Source organism: Pterocles gutturalis, unplaced genomic scaffold (assembly GCF_000699245.1).
Source record: "Pterocles gutturalis isolate BGI_N339 unplaced genomic scaffold, ASM69924v1 scaffold12419, whole genome shotgun sequence".
Classification (NCBI taxonomy): domain Eukaryota; kingdom Metazoa; phylum Chordata; class Aves; order Pterocliformes; family Pteroclidae; genus Pterocles; species Pterocles gutturalis.
In genome coordinates this window covers 1,505-24,430 of record NW_010135950.1, presented here as the reverse complement: position 1 = coordinate 24,430, position 22,926 = coordinate 1,505, and the positions used below count along the sequence as shown (strand labels likewise).

At 38.2% G+C, this 22,926-nt stretch overlaps 1 protein-coding gene across 1 annotated transcript in view; it reads right to left on the bottom strand.

The window, feature by feature from the left end:
• CFAP58 (cilia and flagella associated protein 58) overlaps window positions 1-22,123 on the bottom strand; it is a 60,389-nt gene extending 38,266 nt beyond the window's left edge. Inside the window, exons 1-8 of the mRNA XM_010082114.1 lie at window positions 21,845-22,123; window positions 15,960-16,108; window positions 13,973-14,129; window positions 11,238-11,432; window positions 8,878-9,015; window positions 6,537-6,696; window positions 4,710-4,792; window positions 3,357-3,548 (exon numbers count right to left, since the gene is read on the bottom strand). Of these exons, the coding sequence (XP_010080416.1) occupies window positions 3,357-3,548; window positions 4,710-4,792; window positions 6,537-6,696; window positions 8,878-9,015; window positions 11,238-11,432; window positions 13,973-14,129; window positions 15,960-16,108; window positions 21,845-21,955 (1,185 nt within the window). The 5' untranslated portion in view covers window positions 21,956-22,123. The remainder of the gene's footprint in view (window positions 1-3,356; window positions 3,549-4,709; window positions 4,793-6,536; window positions 6,697-8,877; window positions 9,016-11,237; window positions 11,433-13,972; window positions 14,130-15,959; window positions 16,109-21,844) is intronic.
• Between the last annotated feature and the right edge of the window lie 803 nt (window positions 22,124-22,926).

Sequence of the window (22,926 nt, the reverse complement as noted above, 5' to 3'; positions counted from 1 at the left end):
TTCTCCCTTATAAATACAGAAAAGATACATTAAATGTTTTCCAAAAGCCCCGTGGGTGGCTGAGCATCCTCAATTCTGATTTAGTTGACAGCACACTACACTTCACAGATTTGGCAATGAGGAGCCAAAGCTAAGCAGAAAGCATTAGATATTCAGAGTTTTCTTCTGTACCCTCACAGGTCTTTTTCACCTGTATGCCTAACTATCAACTGCTGTTGGTTACCTGTTTAGTTCAGTGAACCTACTGAAGATCTCAGTAATGGTACCGTCCTTATTTGCTTGCCTTAATACAACCATCCTGAGGAGTGCTGCCAGGATGTTAATGATATGCCTGTTGAGCATTAGGTTTTCCATAAAGATTATGTGAATTTAAGAAAGGAGATATGTTTTTCAGTTTTCTGGATATGTTGCTAAACTGTTGTCCTGGTTTCAGCTGGGACAGAGTTAACTTTCTTCATAGTAGCTACTAAGAGGCTGTGTTTTGAGTTTGTGCCAAGAAGGCTGATAACATACTGATGTTTATAGCTACTGCCAGGACAGCCAAGGACTTTGCAGCTTCTCTGCTGTGCCAGTGTCTGCAGGTACAGGAGACACTGGGAGGGAGCACAGCCCCAGTTACTAGCCAAGGATTTGATCTTAGATTTAGGATTGAGACCCAAATTGGCCAGTGGTCTATTCCATATCATGCATGTCATGCCCAGTATATAGATGAGGCTCTGTCCAGAAGTTCACTCTCTCTCTGGGTCACCCCTCTTTCAGGGCCATCTCACTCTCTTAGTCAGGCCTCAGACTCTCGGACACTTGGGCTTTTATCTCTTTTTTGGGCTTGTGGTTTTGGGACTCTCTCTGCTCTGGAATCATTACCTGGGAATGGGCTGAGCCAGGGTCATTTGGTGGTGAGCAGTTTCACAGTGTATCACTCATTTGTATATTTGCATATATATATTTATTGTTGTTATTATAAATTTTCAATTTAATTGTATTTTAGTTACTAAATTGTTCTTACCTCAATCCATGAGCCTCTTTTCCCTTTACCCCTTTACATCTCTCCACCATCCCCAGGAAACCTGTTGCATGGTGTTTGACTGCCATACAGTTTTAAACCACCACAACTGTAAACTTAACATTGTAAATGACTTTTTTTTCTTGAAAAAACAACATATTAGAGACTGGTTTTGTGACCTCTCATAAGGCACAGTCCAGGAATACTTCAGGTGAGACTCAAGAGTATACTTCACTGCTTCCTTTTCAGCAGTCTAAGCCTTCCAGAGGGAAGCTAAAATTTCATAATCTGGGGTTTTCAATTCAAAAAATAAATATTCTACTAACATTTGTAGCTCAGTAATACAGGCTACACAACAAAGAGCAAAGAGCCAGATTTTCTTCTCATTTGTGCTGGCTAATCTAGAAATAAGACTATTCAACAAGTGACACTGGCTAAAAAATGGTACAAATGAGCAGTCAGTCAAGTCAATAATTAGAATAGCAAGTCTAGCATGAATTTTCACCACTAAAATCTTTTGCTGTTGTGGATATAACTTTGCTGACTCTGTTCATCAGTCACTCAGTAGTAAATGATTATTTTGAAAGAGGAATTCTGCAGCTTTATAGATCCTGTTCTGCTGTAAATAACCGGGCAGCTTTCAGAGCCAGCATGGCTCTGTCTGCCTTGCAGGAGTTCCATGTCTTCGGGCTTAGATAGGTTTGGCTCTTTACCAGTTCTTACACAATTCAGAAGGTGTGCAGTGAGCTCCTTCAGAGCCGGGTTGATGGTAAAAGGTGACAGAAGAGCACTGACTGGCCACATGATTACTGCCCATCAGTAGCTCATTCCCCACCAGTTGTGAAATGGCTCCTGTAGTTTTCCCACAGTTTCTCAAGCTACCCATCTATATAGGTCAAACAGAGAACCTAAATATTACCTAGTGAATATAATAATCCTGATCCTATGTCCTCCTTCTACCCTGTGTTTTGCACTGTCTTATCCTTCCAAACAATGAGTAATCTCATGCAGGGAACCTCTGCAGGGACAAGGCTATTGTCTCACATACTCCTGTGCTCAGAACTGCTCCTGCTGCTCTTCACCTGCAAGCTGAGTCAGGAATTGCCCCTTTAGTGAACAAGAGAAGCATGTAAGTCCTTTGGAAACTTGCAATCACAATGCAGGCATCATTATACAAACAGATCAAGTCTCAAAACCCATTTACTGAGGCTCTGCCTTAAAAGCGGTGACAGAAAATTTGCACCCAAAGCGGCAGGGGAAAAAAATAAAAAGTAAACAAGCAAATATTTGTCATTTTCACCTTCAAAATATCGTAACACAATTCAGAACTGAAAGCAAGAGCCTCCTACTTCTGAGTGTAATTAATTACTCCCTGCCCCTAGATTACAATGTTCTTACCTCATATTTATACTGTTAGATATGCACTATGAGGGAAAGATGCAAGACACGAAAATAGGACTCTGCAACAAAGACAAATCTCACTTTTGTGGAATATTATTCCAAGCAAATGACAAAAGTTATTCCAGACAAGGGAGCATATACCATTCAAAAATGATTTAAAAAACCCTGTTCACATGAAGTTGGAAAGTATAACTGTAAAGTGAAAAGACAGCAAATAACTTGTGGGTTGAAACAGCTTGAAAGTTAATTCCAGTAAATCAATGAGCTTCTTGGAGGGCCCTTCAATGTGATCTTCAGTAATTAATGGAACATGTTACAACCATGTTCCCGAGTATACCATCAGGAATAAAGTTGTGCATAATAATGGGCAACAGGCAACACAAATTTTATGTGGTGTTTCTCTGTAGCTGTTCCTGGAAAACTTTCGTTTTGCAGACTAGCTTGAACATGTTCAGATGTTTTCACATACTAGGAGTAATCCTTTAACATGCTAAATCTCTTACAAAGATGTGGAGCACTGTCAGCTCTCCTGGCCTCAATTTAAGGACACCAGTAGTATGCAAGATAAGGTCCTTTGCAGATAAGCCAGAACAATCAGAGTAATTTCCAACTGCATACGAGAGTTTTAGTTGTGGGACTTGGGTGTAAGAAGTCAGAGGCCTTGGTTTGAACTCCAGCCCTAGTTTCATTTCCCAAATGATCACTGAATAAGAGAAATACGTTGCTGTACTCCAAGTCTGTCATAGAATGCACACCCATTGGATGAGGCTCCCCCAGAGAGACTCGAAACAGTAGAGGGCAATATGCACTGACAAGCAGAAATTTTTGTAAATTGTGTAATGAACACTGATCTAAGCTTCCTCCCACTGGCACATTAGGAGACGAATACATCATCTGTACAGTTTTCAGCATAAGACAGGAAAGAACCACTTGCACAAAAAGCTGTTCCTACCTTCTGTTTGAGCTCACTGGTTTCATTGATGAAACAATCTCTCTCTTTCTCCAATTGGTAAATAATCTTTCTTTGTTTCTGAGCTTCATTCTTATAATTTTGGATTTCGTCTTCCAAGTTTTTCTTCGACTGTTCATGGAGCTTCACCAAATTTATCTGCTTTTGAGTGGTACTGGTAGCCTTGACCAAGTTCTACAGGTAACACAAAATAATGACTCTTGAGCTGAAAAGGCAACACTGTCACCACTATGACAAAAACATGCCATCATTGATATTGGAGTTCTCAATGCTATTACCCCTTATCTAATTTGTTCAGCTGAAATACTTGAGCCTCAAATCTGATTTTTAAAAAAATCTCTAACAGATCTGATAAATAGTGCTTTTTCTGTTTTGAAGCTAAACCACTAGTGTCTGCAATACAAAAAAAAAAAAAAAAAAGGTAGGATTGTTCACAAGTGGATATAACTAATGGCTGGAAAAACCTTACCAGCTTTAAGGCATTTAGACTGTAAAGCATGCCAATAGCCACTAAAATAAATAATAAAGCCAAATACCCTTCCTTGTCATGTCCTAACTAGCGAGTTCAAACTGTAAATTAACAAAACTTGGTTTAAAATTATGCATAAGGATTAAACAGAAAACACCAAGATTTCATCTTTACAAAATAAGCTTTCTGGTCCTCCTTTGAAATTTTCCCTATACAAAGCAGATATTTGTTACCTGCCAAATCTGAGCCTCTGCTAGAGTTCAGACACAGGACAGTGAATCTATACCAAGTAAAGCACCTCAGAAATCAGCCTTTAGCATTGAATTTACTGGATTACACTTAGGAATGCCCATAAACATGAGATGCTATCCTGCAGTACAAGAACTTTGGGCTGATGGAAAATGATCAGTATGAGAAATGGACCTAAAAGCAAAGATTAGTTTTAACACAGCCTGCCCAGCTGCTACATGGTGCATCAACATTTTGGTTTGGTTTTTTACTAGCAAAGACTTAATTTGCCTAAATTAATGTTAAACTGTGTATGCTACTGAGTGTAAAAGCACAGATGTAATGAACCCTTTGGATATCAAACAATGGGTTTGCAATAAAGGTGAACACATGTAGCATTTTTTAACACCCTGATAGTTTATATGTTAAAACTTAAAAAACTTTTGTCTGTTTATGGGTACTAATCCTATTTCAATGCACAGAAAAGAAGCAGTGTAAGCATTCGCTTAAGGAAATCTGAATGGTTTACTTAATGTTATTTATTCTACAACATTTCTGTGTCACTGTGAGTGTTTAAACTACAGACATTTCATTCTCAAGTAATGAGATTTGTTTCAGTATTACCCATGCAAGCTCACCTTGCTTAGCATATCCCTCTCCCTCATGAGCCCATCTATAGCTTTCTTGTCAATCTCCGCCTGCTTTTTGGCAGCTTCCAACTCTAGAGAAAAGGAAGAAAGAGAATAAAACCTGGGTTCAAACTGTACAGCTGCTAAAAGTGCAGAAACAACTTAGGGGACTTTTTAAAAAGCCTTAACATTAGATAACAGTTCAATTATCTGTGACCCGGTTTTGCAACCTCAGGTATCAGCTAATGATGGTAATACTTACTTGGGTACTTAGAAGAACTCAGAAGAACTCAGGCACAGTAGTTAATGGTATGGGGACTTACTGTATTTGGGTGTTCAAACCAAGACACCACAAAGAAGTTGTATTTTCAGAAATCATGGAGTGCACTGAAAAACAGAGCCTTTTGAAGCTTCAGTGTATGCATCCAAAAACTGAGGCACTTTCAAAAACAGGGACTTTCAGAATCATTCTAACCACTCTATGTGAAATTCAGTTCTGCTTTGAAGCAGTGAGATTCTACTGGCTTCAGTGTAATTAAAACTATTTGTTATGGGTCAAGATTAACACTGGACATATACTATTTAACATATATTAAAAACTGAGAAGTGTTTTCATTATATTTTAAAATTAATTAAAACCTGCTATACTAACACTGCAATTCAGGAAATTCAGTACATTGTAGTGCTCAGATATGTCAACTACTGCAAGAAGACATATTAGTAGCCATCCTCAGGCATTCCAGCACAGATCAGAATTTCCTAAGTCCCTCTCTCCTTTCCAGTACAGAGCATGACCTTAAGCAGTACTAGCAAAACGCTTGTGGGAAAGCTTTTCCACCCTAACAGAGATTCATGAAAAGCAGATGTGACTTTCCATAAACACAGTTATATGGAAGGATTTGTATCTCATACATGCTATCTCTTCAGGACACAAGCTAGAAACAATGGAGAGCAGGGGGAGGCATTTATGACAGTATATATCAATTTGAACTAGATGAAGTTTCTGGCAGAGGGTTTTTTCTGCCCCTAAAAGTGAAGTCACATCAGCTAAAATGTTTTGCCAAATTCAAAACATTTGTTTAGCAAAAAAAAAAAAAAAAATTAAACTGTTTTCTGAAAATCACTTTGAAAAGGTGTCGATTTTTATTTCAAAGCAAATTTTACTTTTAATTTTATTTGTACTTTAAAGTAAAAAAAAAAAAAAGTGGTTTTAAATGCTCAAAAATACCCCAAAAGTTGGTTTTAAAGTTAAACAAAATATTTTGTTAGACCCAAAGCATTTTCTTCCAAAATTACCATTTAGCAAAATTGTTAAAAGCTCCTTCTTAAAGTTTTCCAGATCTGCTACCAAGTCAAAGTCAATACTTGGCCAGATCTAGTATACACACTGACCACTGAAGTCCTAAACATACCAGAACTAGGTTTATTGCCTCGCTTGCACATATTCATTTCCAGGATGTAACTATTCAGCAGAATAAAAGCAAGAAAATAGTGTGTCCTAATCATATCTGATTTCAGTAAGCTCTGAGATTGCTTCTGTTTCACAGGTCAGTGCAGGAGCAATGGAGGTGCATTGGGGCTGACTCTCTATGTGACATGGCACAAATTGTCACACCATAAAGTTCAGTTATGTGTGTTGTATTTTTACCCCACATATGCTACATGATGAAAATTCAGTAACCGTACAAGGTTTTTAGAACACTGCTGTAGATTCCAACTGCCATTTCTACAGTCTCATACTAGACACTAAAGGAGAATGATCCTAACAGGAGGATGTACCCTGAATGAATAAATTATCAATCAGAAGACAGATCCATCCATAATTTTGGCACCTACCTCTCTCCAGTGCAGATATTTGATTTCTTAGGGTGTTTCTCTCACGTCCTGCCTCAACTTTTTGCTCCTCTGCAACACACAGCTTATTCTGGAGAACATCTCTTACTTTGTTCAGCTTTGAAATTTCAAGGCGCATCTGAGTCACTTCATCATCTCTGGCCTACAGAACAGTAACAAGGAAAGGGGAGATAAAGTATCACAGAAAGAAAATGCCTCTGTACTTGGTATATACTTATTCCATGAAATGCAGGAAGCAAAGGTATAAGTGCTGTGGGTCTCCTGAGAGAAGATAATTAGCTAATTGAACAATATTAGAAATAATTTAAACAAAGACAGCTAGGGCAACAAAAAGGATAATCAAATCTTGTGCTTTAGGGCTGAAGATGATCAATAAAGAAACCCCAGCTGCAAATCTTACACCACACCAATTAGTCCTGCAGATTAAACACAGGCAGCTCTAATTTCCTTTGAAGTATTAGGGACAGTGACAGTGATGAGAAAGATATCTGTACTGTAGTCTGGTTGCATGTCCCTAATAGCAGGTATCTGTTATTCCTATCTCTTCTATAACCTATGGCTTTAAAGAAAAAGCAAAATGCAGAGTTCATCTCATTTGCTATGCAATCAGAGGAGAAAATAATAAATCAAAACACTGCATAAAGATTAAGGAACTGGTTACCAGGAAACACAACCAATAATGACATTTCCCTTTAAGAAGTAAATATAACTCCCTCAATATAACTCAGTGCTACTGTTAGGTTTTACAGCCATCACAGACTTCAGTGTTCCACTTATCGCCTCAGATACTCATTCTCTAACATAGTGAATCCTGCTATGCAAGTGTCCTCTGGGAGGATGTAAGTCTCCTCAATTCCTACTGACAATAACTTTCAAGAGGTTTATGAACACTTTCACACTTCGGGTGACCCAACACCAGAGTAGAGGCACTCAACACACCACAGAATGAAACTGCAAGCACAGTGCTTACAAAAAGGGCATCTCAGATCACGACTGGGGCTCTTAGAAGCTTTAGCAATTGGCTTAATTAGCAACTGGGCAATATCTTCTATTTTTTTGTTGTCAGAAGTCCATGTGCATGACTCTACAAGTTCCATCAACTTTTCTTGAAGTTAGGATAAAAAATCTTAAATTCAAAATCCTCCCTTTGACACTCTAGAGCCCCCAAAGTAAGTCACAGTAGAACACAATTGTTTGTAAAGTTTTAAACAATTATGGCAGTGCTCGAAGTAATGAAAAAAAAAACAGACAACCTGGAAAAGACATAATTTTTTTTCTCAAATAGGTAATAAAAATATCCTCCAGTCTGTCTAACAGAATACAACAGAAAACAAGCTCCTACCATACAGCCCATTAAGGATCCAAATCAGAATCTTCTGTGTTACGTTAGTTACAAGCTGAGCTTTTCATCTGCCGGTGGTTAGTTTTTTATCATTCTGACTAACAGTTCCCATTTTTTGTTTTTTAAAAAGGCTCTATTGGCAAACAATTTTTTTATTTAGGTGAATTGGTTATACTTGAGTAAACCTTGATAAGATAATGATTTTCTATCTGAATTTTCTAATGTTCAGTGTTTTGACCCCAATGAGGATACAAAATGCAAGATACAGTAGGTGGAGTAATAACATCTAACTCTTATACATTACCCTTCATCACAAATGCTCTCAAAGTACCCTAAAAAGCATAGGCAGAAATCATTTAATCCTTTCCCAACTGAAACTCACCTGCTTCTGAGTGGTACAAACAACTACTAAACAATGTAAAGTCAAGCAAGAAAAATGTTTAGATCAGAAAGTAAACACCATCTTGGTTACTTATATTTAACTTTCCCAGCTGATACTGTGGAAGGAAAATGTTAGTGTTGGAAGCAACTCCCTTCAGTGGAAGCTATCCAGAACACTGTCATTATAATTTATTAACATTTTTAAATGGGTTTTGGCAACATTCTGATTATGTTAATCACTGTAAGAAAGAAAGTCATTGCTCTTATCTGAAGACCTCACAACTGAAAAAAGACTTTATGCTTGTCAAAAGTACCATGCATCCTTTATGAACACAATGTGTTGAGCATTTTGATTTATGTGGTTTATGAAACACAGCTCCTCCAGCAGGACAGGTGCTGCACTGTCAGGTGATACAGTTGGAGACTGTACCATGGTACTGCCACAGAAAGAATGGCATCCAGTGAAAACTCCTCAGTTTTCCCTCAAAACTACCCATAGGGAGCTATCAGTACAAGAACTGAGGTCATCCCTGTCCCAGATGGTACAACTGCTGTCACAGTGACATGGCTGATAGAACGCATGCACCTTCTGGTACTTACTTTCAGTTCTGCTGTCTTCTGCTGAATGTCCCGCATCACCTCTTCAAGCATCACACTATGCTGTTCGCGCTCTTGCATGAGCTTATTATTTTTCGTCTGAAATTCCTCAAGTTCCTTACCAGCTCTTTCATTCAAGATCTATTAGATTAAAGAACAATCCTGTTAATTTTTTAAAATCTCATTACAGTATCTACATATACATGAAGACAGAACCTTCTGTCTCCCCAAGAGATAAAAGCTGCCACAGATTGTTATCTGTTTAAAAACCACTCTTCATTGCTGATGAAATTACTAATGTGAAATAATATACATGTTCATATTGACTAGGGGAATTGATAATTTCTAATGAATAACACAGCCAGTGAATTTTTTTTTTTTTTCTGGGATCTTAGCAGGTCTCTCTTGCAGGTGTTAGATAAACATTTTACTTCTTGTTAGGCATTTGGCAAGCATCACGTAACACAACAATTTGCCACATATAATTACTGAAAATGAGCATGCGATTCAAATTACTTTAATCAGCAGAGGGCAAGGGAGCTCTGCTTCTTAGCAAGCAAATCCTACATTAATATGCTGATAACATTTCTCTGGGTACATGGTTTGCTGAGACCAGGACACAACCATTTTCCTCTCTGATTTGTCTTCAGTCAGAAGCCCAGAACAGCAGTTTCATGGTTTCTGTGGAAAACATATACTTCAGTACTGGAGCCAGTCTTTTTTTCTGTTTGATGGGATTTCCCCTAAAAGATATTACTCCATAAGTGAGGAAATAATCACCATATTGTTCACTTCTGATGAAGTAAACTGATGAAGTCAATATGTACTATGCCCTTAACAAACACTAAAGGAAGAGAAGTGGAATATCTCTTCTGAAGATATGCAGAAGCAAAGGCAATGTAAAAACATGGAATACTGTTTCTTGTGTTGCAAATGTCAGCAAAACACTGTGTTTCCAGCAACTCGTTATTAGGACTTGGACATTGGTGGGATGAAGCCTATAGTAGCTGTATCAAACCATCTTCACTGTCATGCAAACAAAGATATTTTATTAGAAATTTAATTTATATTAGCAATAAGAGCAGGCGTCTCAGCCAGCTACAAATCAGTTGAGAAACAACCCAATGACATTGCAATAGCTCAGTCACCTTCTCTTGCAGATATCTACTCTGACTCTTGTACAAGTTGGATAGCCTGTGTTTTGGACAGACTTTTTGCAAAAGACAAGGCAGGGGCTCCACAGACACTTTCAAGTCAGCACAGGCAAAAAAGCCAGTGCAGGAATCTGGTTAATTAGCATAGACACAGCACTTCATGTGAACTATTGGTTTCCAGGATAGTTTGGACAATTGAATGCCCCTAAAATCTGCACTTAGGTTGAAATGGACTACAGAAAGGAGGAAGAAGAATAGAACAGAACTAGGAATTGTAGATACTTTATTCTATTTAAAAACAGTGTGAATGTCTTGACAGATCACGGAGCTGCCCTCAAAAGCTGCATCAAATTAATAAAATAATCAAGTCTTCTCTCTATCTCTTTATGTGAAGCATTTTACTAGGACTCTATGCTGACAAAAAATTGTCACAGACCTCTACCTTCACAAATTCAGGGACCTGAAGGGAAGAAAAAGCCATAAAAGATATAAATTTACAAGAAACACACAACTCCCAAAGAAGTTTCCCTTGAGGTAGGACTGTTTTACAGTGATGAGATCTCCCCTGCCATTTACTGAAATTGCTTCCCTGAGAGTTTCTCAAAGTCAGGGGAAATGGACTGAAAACCTGAAAATTCAAACACTTGCAGAACACTGTTAGGACATTTCCAGATAAAGTTTTTAGAAACAGTTTGGGGGAAATCAGTAAAAAAGGTTTATGAAGACAGTTCTCTGCCCCTTCACAGAAACTATTCCGCAAGCTTGAGAAGTAGATAAAAATTACTGTGACAGAGAAGAAAGAAGGGGTTGAAGGTAAAATGACTTTACCAATGCCACTACAGTGAATCAGTGGCAAAACTGGCAATGCACATCAGAAATCCAACCTGGCAGTCTCCTGTTACTATCATTAGATCACCCATGCTCTTCATGGGCTCTGTCTCATTTGCTGTGATCTTTTCAAGATGACCTCTAGCAATATAATTGCAATTCACTACTGACTTCTGTGAGGAAATCTATCTGAAATCTGTCAGCAAGCTTTACATATTTATTTATTAGTAAAATAATATTTATATAAAATAAATATTAATTAAAATTTATTTACTTAAAATAATCTCCCTCCTTCTCCCTTCAGGAATATACATTTTCTTCTTATTTTGACATCTGACCATAACGTTAGACCAGGTGAATACAATGTGCCATATACCCTACCTTCTGCTCTTTTAGATGCTGTTCCATTTTCAGTTGTTCCTCTTTGTTCCTCTGTATATGTTGCTGTAAATTCTTGATCTCAGCTTGCTTGTTATCCATCTCAGCTAGAAGATTTTTCAGCTCCTTCTCCATTTTTTCCTTCTTTCGAGCCTCTCGTGATGCCTCATTCTGATGTAGCTGGATTTCTTGCTGAAGCTATAATAACAGAGAAGAAGAAAGTTTAAGTTCTGCTGCCTTTTATTCAGGAAAACAAGACCTCTCACCTCTCCTTCTGCTATGCTTGATTTTGAAAACAAAAGCTTCCATACTACTGTACCCACATGGAATATGCAAGATCTTCTCAGAAGTAAATATGTTCTCTAGTGGCTGAACCAAATATTTTGCATGAGAGAACCTATTTACTGATGACAAGAACTTGTTAAGCACCAGACAGTTCACCCACACAGAAGGGCCTGATACAGTTCAGACATAAAAGCATTCCTCTGGAGATGCAGTGGCACAAATGTGTTTTCATTTGTAAGTTACTGCTGCTGGTAGGGACTCAGATGCAGACCAATATGATCATGCTGTAGCCATTTATTATGCCTCGATTATACGTTTTATACAGAGCTCATGTAAATTTGGCAATTACTAATTGGAGACAAGGATTTTAAAATCCTAAAGACAAAGATAGTATTGCCTAACTTTGGTCCTGGGAACAGGACCCTCAACATTACCTAATCCTGCTGATTGTTTACCTTCAGTTCCTCCTTATCTCACTCACATTCTGTACAATTGCTTTCTTTCTCATCCCTTGCAGGTGTTATTTTCTCCTGTAGTAGAAATCAACTACATGAGGACCTTCTTCTAAAAAAGGTTCTGACAAACATGAGTATTTTTCTCTTAAGAAGATTCTTACAAACATAAGTATTTTTCTTCTAAGAAGGTTCCCATAAACATAAGTATTTTTCTTCTAAAAAGGTTTCCCGCAAGTTACTTGTAAAGTAGTACTTTCTGAATGTAGCGTTTAAAGTAATTTGGGCCTGATGTTGTATTGCAAGGACTTTTATTTTGGTTTTCTGTATCACCAGCAGAAACACTTATTACACTGATATCAAAGGAAACAGAGAGATGTCAGACCAGTGTTCATTTTCACAACTGCTTGCAATCAGTCTGCTCTCAAAGTGACCTGGGGGAACTTCAAAAGAGAACTTTTCTTTCATACATAATAGACTGTCTTGTGACTTCTTTTCTCTCCCTCCCCAAAAATGTGATGGAGCAGAATCAGCAGAGAGGAGACACAGGGGAGTGATGCACATGGAAATATTCAGTTCAGACAGGGACCAGCTATTGAAAGATGTTCTTCACTTAGAGATTCTTCTCCCTCTGAGCTCACAGATGAGAAGCTGACTGGGTCTTCAACAGGATCTTCAAAAAGACATTGTCATTTAAGCAGTCTGAAGTGGAGAATAAGTTCATACTGGGAGAACGGGAGGTGGTTACAAATGCTGTAACAATCCAGAAACTTCAAGGGCTGATAAAGCGAGTATCAGAAGATTAAGGCTGGCAAGATTCAATGAGTTTTGACAGGAGTTTCAATCCTCTCTCTTTTCTCCCATGCCCACAATGCTGTCAGAAAAGCAAAGATTTATATTCTCTTTTAATACATTCCCTACCATCTGCTTTAGAAACAGAAATGAGTTCTGTGCATGAAACCTAGGTTGATCACTACTTTCCTATTTGTGATTAATAAAAAACTGTAAGCTAAATGCCGCTTCCATTTCTTCTCTGTTCTTTGTTTAAGTGTTCTGTTCTGCTTTTCCCTTTCTCCTGTTGTCTTGCTCCAGCCCCTATTTATATTCTGCTTTAAATTCTTTTATTTCTCATTATTATGTCTTTATATTTTGAGGTATCAGAGTTCTGTGTCCTATCTTCCATCGTTTTCTACTTTCTCTCCATGCAGTGGGTATCCTATTGATCCTGTTTTCTGTATCTCTAGCTGCTATACACATTTAAAGGAAGCTATACATATTGATCAGTAAAGAAGAAGTGTCTACTGAGATGGTCAGAAAAACAAGGAACCTAACTTAAAGAGGAGACAAAAGAAGTAGAGCTCATATGGAATGTGACTGCTCTCCACAGACAGTGGTGGGGTGAAAAATTATTTAAGCTGAAAAACAGTAGGCACGAATCAGTGTGAAGAAGAAAGTAGGCGGTCTCTAACCATTAGAAAAGTGATGTTCTGGAAAACCTTCCCATAAGCAGCAGGGAAGAAAATGGTCTAATTAACTTTTAAGTCAGAACTTGTCATATTCTTAAAAATGATAGTGCAGAATCATATGATAACCACTGCCATCAGCAAGGGACCTAGGATCTCCATTCCAGGTCTATGTCCTAAGTGGTTCTTTGGAGGCATAAGGATTTACAGTGCAGAAGAAGAAACTCTGAAAGTTTCAAAGTAAGAAACTATGAAAGTATGAAAGATAACTACAATTCAGGCAAAGGAACCTTGACCTCCTTCAGGCTATTGGGAAGCAATGGAATCAGCTCGTACGTGACAATACACTTGGCAAAGGACATAGCCTAGTAGAGAAAAATATAAAAATCATTCACAACAGACTCCTTTCTGAGCACTCTTGAAAATGTTTGAGATGTGAAAGAACAGGTAGTTGCATACTAGTCAATGGAGATCAACTCCAAGAGCGGAGAATGATTCAGGACAAAGCCTAAAATCACCACCTGCGATCTGTACAGACCTGCATAATGGATTGTTCTGCCTCTGTTTTTGCCCTCTCTGCATCCTGCTGCTGCTCTGTGGCTTGGGTTAGACTTTGACGTAACTTCACGACCTCTGACAAGAGCTGGTCTCGCTCCTTTGTTGTCTCTTCTTTCTGTTTTAGCAAATCCCGGATACTGGAAGCAAGGAAATAATAGTCAAGCAGTGTCACAGACCCTTTCTGTTCTTTCTCCTATGCCACAGCAAGATCTTTTGTGAGAAATAGGAGTTTAAAAGTAATTTGCTTCATTTTAAGCTCCTCTTTGATTAAGGCTCTTGGTCAGTTGAATCATACGCTCTGTCTACTATGATCATAGTCACCATCAACATAGGAAGTTAGCTTAAAAGCTAACCTAGTCCAATAAATCACTCCTTGTTACATCACATCGGTCTGAACCTTCAGTTTCCCAAAAAGGTACAGGGAACAAAATTCCTTCTTCTCTGCTCATTGCAAAATTACTCCAGGACCAAAAAAGTTTCAATATTGTAACCAGTGTCTCTGCAGCTTGTGTGACCAGGCACCTAACTAGGTTACTTCTTACAGTCATTTCATGTAAGAATGAAACAGACTCCCTGCTTGGACACATTTACAATCTGAAAGAAAGTCCAAGCAGTGTGGGTTCAAGCTCAACCTCAAAAACTAGCCTTACAGTTCTAAAAGATTATAGGCTTTTCAGCCATATAAGGGCTGAAAACCTGTAGAGGAGTTCTCTCGTCCAATGGCCTTGTTACTGGACAGAATATTTAGGCATGGAACTGGAGGGCTGTAAACAGGGAAATTTAAGAGGAAATTGTAAGGAGACAGGTCTCAGCCGCCTGGGCAGCAGCTGGAAATGGCAAAAGTGAGGTCTTGGCAAAATAATGGCTCCTGGCTCTTGCACGAAAACACAAAAAGCAGCCAGAGAGCTGCCTTTACAGAGAGTCATACTAGGGAAAGGCTTAATGACCAAGCTTTTAGATCCAAGGAAACCTGTTACACAGGTCCAGAACATTTCAGTGCCAAGAGGTGAAGAAGTGTATTTCTCACGTATCCAGGTGGTTTACTTGCTAGCACATTCCTTGCAGGGGAAACGTTTGAGCACACTGAAGGCCTTGATCACAGATGTTCATGCATTGTTCATGCAGCCTAGATACACAGCGCATGGGGAGATGAGCATGCCCCATGCATATCCTGAATGCATAATATAAATAAATACCTTTATACCATGTGAAAATTTCAAGCCAGAACCAGCTGGGCCAACCATCAGCAATCATCTTGACAGAAAGTGCACAGGTCATAGGGTCAACGCACTCAATCTCAACTTTGAGTTTACACTTAACGTTACAGCACAAGCACAGTCTGAGGACCTGATATTACAAATACTAGCTTTTGGAGGGCTTTTGAGCCACTCCTGAGGATCCTTATTATTTGCACACTGCAGCAGCTAGAGGCTCCACCTCAGACTAGGTCCCTCTATGCTAGTGGCTGCGTAAGTGTTCAGTGAAAAAAATCATAATCTTGAAAATGTATAAACATAAAACACAAGCAAGAATGCAGACAGTGATAAAGCCTTATAACAAAGCTGGGAACAGAACAGAAATCAAGTCTCCCGCTTCCTTGACTTATCTGCTTGACCCTGCTGCCATCATATATTAAAATGTTGACAGGTTCCTATTCTCAAAGACAGAGTATGTTGAAATGCTAGTCAGATAAAACAATATAACAGATACTGGAAAGTGCATGATATTGATTTTGATTTGATCTCTCAGCTTACTACAATGCTGAATTAACTCACACACAGCCCGATTCTGTACGTGCTCATCGCATAAACACATAGACCAATAAATGTGCACTCATGAGAAAAATAAAAGGCAGAAAAGACATCTCTCTCTGATTTACAGTGTCTTTGTAGTGTCTAAATGGCTAAAAAAGGTGTAAAATGATAGAAAATCAGATCAGGCTTTTCCCCTCCCTGGGGAAATCTTACTTGTACTCCTGTCCCAGGGACAATCCAGATTCTTGCTCCACTAAATTATTTAGACGCGCAATTTCCTCCTGCAGTGAATTAATCGTTTCCTTTGCTTTTTGTTCCTTTTCATGGGCTGTATCCACCATTTTCCAGGCCTTTTCAATCTCCTAGGAACAAAATGTAGAAGAATTACACAAATTAAAGTGAGTTGAAAATTAACAACAAACTAAAAATTAATTTCCTTGCATTTTGGTTAATTAAGAAAATAGTTATTATGCCTTTTCATGGTTAGATTCACAACAGGTTTCTTCACCAGTTGTCTTTTCTTTTGGACAAGGACATAGCAAATATTTTGAGCCATTCAGGTTTTCTCAATTTACACCACAAAAGCTCTAGTATATTTTATTTAACACATAGATCTGAAAACTATCAAACCTCACTCTATGAGGTTTTTGTTGTGTGAGTCCCACTAATATCTAAAAATTTACTGAAAATTCAGTGCCCACAAAGGTACCATCTACTGAAATAGCTCACTTATGTTTGTAAAAATCTTATTAGCTGTTATGACAATGAAAATCCAATTTGATTTGGATCAGAAAAAGATGTTACTCTGGGCTTTTCTCCCTCTTTGTTCACTTTCATCTGTGAGGACCTAATGTATTTTGATTTTAACTATATATTCAGGCAAGCCACAATGCTCATGCTAAATTTCAGCACATGGAATTACTTTAGTGAAAGACTCATGTGCCTCTCACAAGCCCCCTGTTTGATATCCACGAACAGGACAGGGGAGAGGGCTTCACTTCATTTTCTAACTTCCTCTGTATCTCTCTCCCTTGAATCAGATCCTTAAGAATTGCACAGCAGGCTTATTCCTTGTCTGGTTCCTATCAGTTCCTACCAAGCTCCTAACAGTTCTGGAATCCTGTGCTAAAAAAAATGCATAGATTCAGAAAATGACTGGACTGGAAGAAAACTTTCTGAAGACTCGGTAAATAATGAAGACACTACTTTTGACACTAGAAGTCCCTGAGCTGCAAATCACAGAATGCTGTCCTCTCTCTCATCCTCTTTTCTCAGACGATTCCTGGTGGAGTTCTGGACTTGATGGACTTGTGCAGATTTAAACTTTAAGTCTGGCAGTGCAACTCCACATTAGCTCTAGGGTCTCCCCAAGCAAAGCTAGACAGAAGCATCATTACATCAGGCCATAATATCCCTGTCAATTCCTACTTGCATCACATGAAAATGGAACAGGGAAAAAAAAATTTTAAAACACTCCACCATGAAGAGTATCAAATAGGTGAATTTCAATTAAATTGTTTACAGCAGTTATTTATTGAAATTAACATCTCTGGTTCTAAAAAAAACCCCTATTTAATACTAAACTAACAATTATGACATCTGTCTTATGGTATACTGTTATTATATTTATGGAACTATTTTAAATCAAGCAAATGCAGTACTTAGCAGCTTACTGCCTAAATTAAAAACTCAAGCTATCAAAATATCAGAAGTAACAAGCTACCAGAATGTGCCAAAAAGTTGACACAAAATATAACATCGGTAGCCTCTTCAAACTGGAGAGGGAATACATTTTCATTTTATTTATTCAACTAGTCCAGCATATCCACATTTGAGAAATCAGCTGGAGGTTAAAGATCAGGCACGCTTGCTCTTCTGTTTTTTCCCCAGCCTATTATTGATAAAGAGTTAAACAGTGGCCTTTACTTGTTCAGAAATTCTGAAAGAGATTATAGTCAAGTAAATTCACTACCTACAAACATTTTTTTCATTACTTAATAAATTACCTAGCTAAAAATTTAGTTTGAAAAATGTGTTTTTCACGCATGTATCAAGCATATTTAAACAGTTTTAAATATTAAAGTCAATTGTTACATTTTATACATTTTGAGTTCTAAATTCTATTCAAATGCAGCACTCATCACACATAAAGTATTAAGTATAATCTAGTAAATAATAAATTTTTCATTCATCACTATCTTACATAAAAATGTTCAGTTATGAAATTTAAATAAATGCATGCTAGACTGAAATAATGGTATGAAGACATTGTGTATCATCTTGACTGTCAGAGAAGCATAAAATACAGCTGTAAATAAACATGTTTCAGATTTGCCAACCAATAAGAGTCGACCAACCTTTCTCTAGAAAAATGCAAATGGAAAATAAGATTAAAGCTGATTACTTAAATCAAAACTTCCTGCTGGCTGATTAGACTGTGATTAAAATTGGTGAATTCAATCATCACGATTGGAGTTTTAGGGGATAGAACTGGTGAATAAAATCAATATTGCCTCTGAGAGGTCTTACTGGCTTCAGTGAGTATTTTGTTCTGGTGAGTATTCGCAAAAGTGCTCCTCTGAAGTCAATGAGGTCATTCAGATAAGCTGTGATTTCAGATCACCTTAAACTGTGCTTTTTGAACTGAATCTTGCTTTCAACGTGTGAGAACAATTTTATTGAACTTGTATTGATAAAAACAATTTTCATGAATAAGGTTAGCAGGCACAGATGATGGCCTCATTAATAAGCAAAATCTAAATAAGAATTTGCTACAGACTTCAACATCAGCAAAACTGAGCTTCATTGTAGTTGTTTCTTTGTTGTGTCTTTTACTTTGAACAGTGGATCAACAGATTGCTTCCTTTAAATTCAAAAGCAAAGAGGAGGAAATTTTTCACAGTGGAAGCTTTCAATGAAAAAATATTCACATTATTACTCAGTGGCGAGGGGAACTGAAATAATGCAGAGTATGCCAGCATCACTGGGTAATTGCAGTACATGGTTAGGTAGGTAACATGCGTTGCAGTTTGTTGTATAATTGGATGGAAGTACATTGGATGTTTGCAGTTAGAATAATTCAAAATTTTTTGTACAAGTACTGGAACTCAGGAAATTGTGAAGCAGAATTCATAAAGTATGACTGCCTTACTTTATTTACATTAAATACCCCAAAAGATCACACCAGTTTCACTGCTCAGAAAAAGAATTGCTGAAATGCTTTCTTAATATATTGGATTGAAAAAGTACATTGGAAATTGAAAACTTGGTAATTCCAAGCAGGGCTGTACAAGCTCCTATAAATTCCCCTTCTAGTGTTCTTCCAGTGCAGCCTTGTGGATCAGTATCCCTATCAATGAAAAACAGAATTATATTCACTCAGTCTTCAGCTGGCACTTTGCTCCTTTGATATGACTACAAACAGCAGACTATTATGTACAGTTTATTAAAACTACAAATCAGTGCACTGAACAGCCACCACAGAGTTAATAGCTATTGATTATTATTGACCTGGGTCCTACCAGACACTGATGTGTGTAGTTAACCCTTGCCCCTAAATAAATCCTACTGATTACAGCGAGACTTCACATGGAGAAAAAATTTGCTTCTACAACTTTTATTTCTATATGAAACAATGACTTGGAAGAGGAAGGCTGTACACCTGTTACCCTGATGACCCATCAAGTCACCAAGATTTAGGGCCTTAATTTGAAGCAACTATACCACTTTTACAGGAACAACCCCACCAGGATTCCCCTATCTTTTGTAAATAATGAAACCGTGGAACAGATTGTTTGTATAATTCAGCAGTAAAGAACATAATCTTTGCTATTTTAGCAGTTGAACTTTCCTCATCGCTTGCCTTGGGCACTTGTGAAACACGTTTATTGAATGTTTGTAAAACTGTAGTGAAATACTACAGCTGCAATGGAACTTCCCTTCAGAAAGGAGAATAACATGAAATACGAAGGGTGTATCAAACAAAACTCCAAAACATGACACGAACATTTTAAAAAATATCCAACTAATTTCTGAACATTTAAGGGTAAGATTAATTCTCATAACCAAACCAAAAAAGTATCAGTGCTGTTTACTTGGCCCGCAGCACACCGCTAGAATTGAAATGTCACATGCTGTGCATTGCACATCATTTCTAATAGGACCATATTGTCAAGCAGCTTTTTCACTACAAAATCTCTTAGCCAGTTCAATAGTAGGTGGTATTGTTAAGCCATACCTTGCCTGAGCTTTAAATTAGCTGCTGAAATTGGAAAGGCTCTTATTTTTCCAACTCTTCTGCTCCTCAGTTTTATGACATTACTATGACAATGACTCCTCAGACTGGGAACATCTTGAAGGTTTGCCTCTGCTGCTGTTCACACTCAAGAGTATTGCCATGTCATAGCAGAAAGAAAATGATAAGGATCTTTGCAGTTCCTGACACCCACCTACCAGGTTTTGATTAGCAGCAGTGAAAATCAACAAGATTTTCTATGCAGTTTTCCTCCTTGAGGATGCTTTGAGCAGCACCACGGGCTTGCAAGCTGCAGCCATAGGATGACAGCACTGCTATTTACATTTACTCTGAGTGTATTTTCTTCCTAATTCTAAGGAAAAGAAACTTCATTTCAAATAACTTCTATTTTTGTAGTGCTCATAGATCATTCTGGATTGTTACACTGAATTTATTTTACTGGAACAAAACATTTCATTGTAAGGCATGGAGATTTCTCAACTAAACGCTAAATTAAAGCCTAGGTCCACAGCCTAAGCTTTTAAACCCCCAGAAGGAAAAAAGTTCAGAATAACAGTCTTCTGATCATTTGTCAGCCTTAGGTTTCTGGTAGTCAAACCTCACTGTAAGGCTAAAAACATTGACTGCTTTTAGCAAGTCAAGCACTTTGATTTGACAGAGTTCAAATCAATAATAACAAAGAACACATCAGAGTAAATTGGTAAAATTACACTAAAATGCTATATAGGATTCCTTTTCAAAAACACTGTGAAACATTTATATATACCAGTTGATGACACTTTCCTGGTCTACAATCCGTATTTCAGCAAGTAAGTAGATTTATGTTCTGGCAACAGTTAACATCCAAGCAGCACTTCAAAAATATTAATGAATCCAGCGTCAAAATCTATATGTTAAGTTGAAATTGTGCTATTTTAGTGAGGGAAAGCTTAAGCAAAAACCATTAGTGAGTACTTGAAAGCTGCAAATAAACATCGAATTTGACTGGGACTAGTAAAAATACCAGGCTAAAGAAATAAAGCAACTGGCAGCAAAGCAGAGAATCATAGAATCATAGAATCATAGAATGGCCTGGGTTGAAAAGGACCACAGTGATCATCTAGTTTCAACCCCCCTGCCATATGCAGGGCTGCCTCACTAAACCAGGCTGCTCAGAGCCACATCCAGACCGGCCTTGAATGCATCCAGGGATGGGGCATCCATGACCTCCCTGGGCAACCTGTTCCAGTGTGCCACTACCCTTTGGGTGAAAAACTTTCTCCTAATCTCTAACCTAAACCTCCCCTGTCTTAGTTTAAAACCATTCCCCCTTGTCCTATCACTATCCACCCTCGTAAACAGTCGCTCCCCCTCCTGTTTATATGTTCCTTTCAAGTACAGGAAGGCCGCAATGAGGTCTCCCCGGAGCCTACTCTTCTCCAAGCTAAACAAGCCCAGTTCCCTCAACCTTTCCTCATAGGAGAGGTGCTCCAGCCCTCTGATCATCTTAGTGGCCCTCCTCTGCACCCGCTCCAAGAGCTCCACGTCCTTCCTGTGCTGGGGGCCCCAGGCCTGGACACAGTACTCCAGATGGGGCCTCACAAGAGCCGAGTAGAGGGGCACAATCACCTCCCTCTCCCTGCTGGCCACCCTTTTTTTAATGCAGCCCAAAACACAGTTGGCTTTGCCGCCTGCAAGCAGGCACTGCCGGCTCAGAGGGTAAAGAACTGGAGATGCCAGCTCTACAGTTAGCCCTCCAGCGAGTTCTCTACATAAAATAAAGTGTTCCTGTAGATGCTTTTCACATTACCATGGTTTTCCTTAACAATTTACATATCATATTTAATTATATTCAAAACTTTACCGTCTTCAATGATGATATAGTCCCCCGATCATCTTTAGAAAGCTTTGTGAGTGCAGCTACTTTAGATGAATTCGCCACAAGCTCAGCATTCAGCTCCCTGCATTTCTCCATGAGACGCTTTTCATTTTCATGAGACTTCTTCAAAACAGCATGGAGCTTCTCGTATTCTATTCGGAATTTTTCCAGAGTTTTATCTCCCTTAAGTAGATTGATGACATCTTGGAAGTCTTTTTGCAGTGTCTCATATGCACTTTCTTCTAGATATGGTCTGCCAGACTTTTCCTGAATTGAATGAAATGAGATAGATAATCAACAAACAGGAGGAATTCAACATCTCATTTATGACCCCAGAATATAAAAAAGCAATATACTGGGTGTGTAACAGCTACTAAGAAATCATGATAAAATTTTCTGAAATAACAATTCTCTTGCTAGTATATGATATGCACATTGCAGGCTATTTTTCAAACAGATCTCCCCCAATTTTACTGAAATAACCTGTGCTTTAACAGTCAGAGTTCCTGTAATTGCGCACCACAACTACTTTAAAGATAAGTCTATAAAATATCATCATTGTGATGGTGTTTAAATAATACACCAACTATGCAAAAATCCCAGTATTTTAGCCTCAGTTCTTCCCAGTTCTCTACACCCTAAAGTCTGATTAGTTTAAACTTTTTATGCAGATAGCATGAGCAAATCTCTTGCAGATAATCGTGTCCAAAAATTCCAGTAATGCCAATGCAAGCCAATCCTACCTCTGCTGGAAACTCTACAGTTAAACCTTTCACAGGGGATATTTTCAATCTAGCTCAGTTCTGATGCCAGATTTTGACAGCTCTGTCGCTGGACACCAAGTTACACTAATATTTTTCAAAACAGCTTAAAACAAGCCTCCATTATAGCCTTCAACAGAACAAAATCATACCAAGTGGAGGCAGCATGGCCACTTCTCCGCAGTTAGGCTGATCTGCTAAGCAGCACAATAAATCAGCCCACAGGATGTTCGGTGCTGTCACAGATACATTGCTTCCATTACTCAAGCTTGCTCAAAACTATCTGTAACATTTCTACACTGCAAT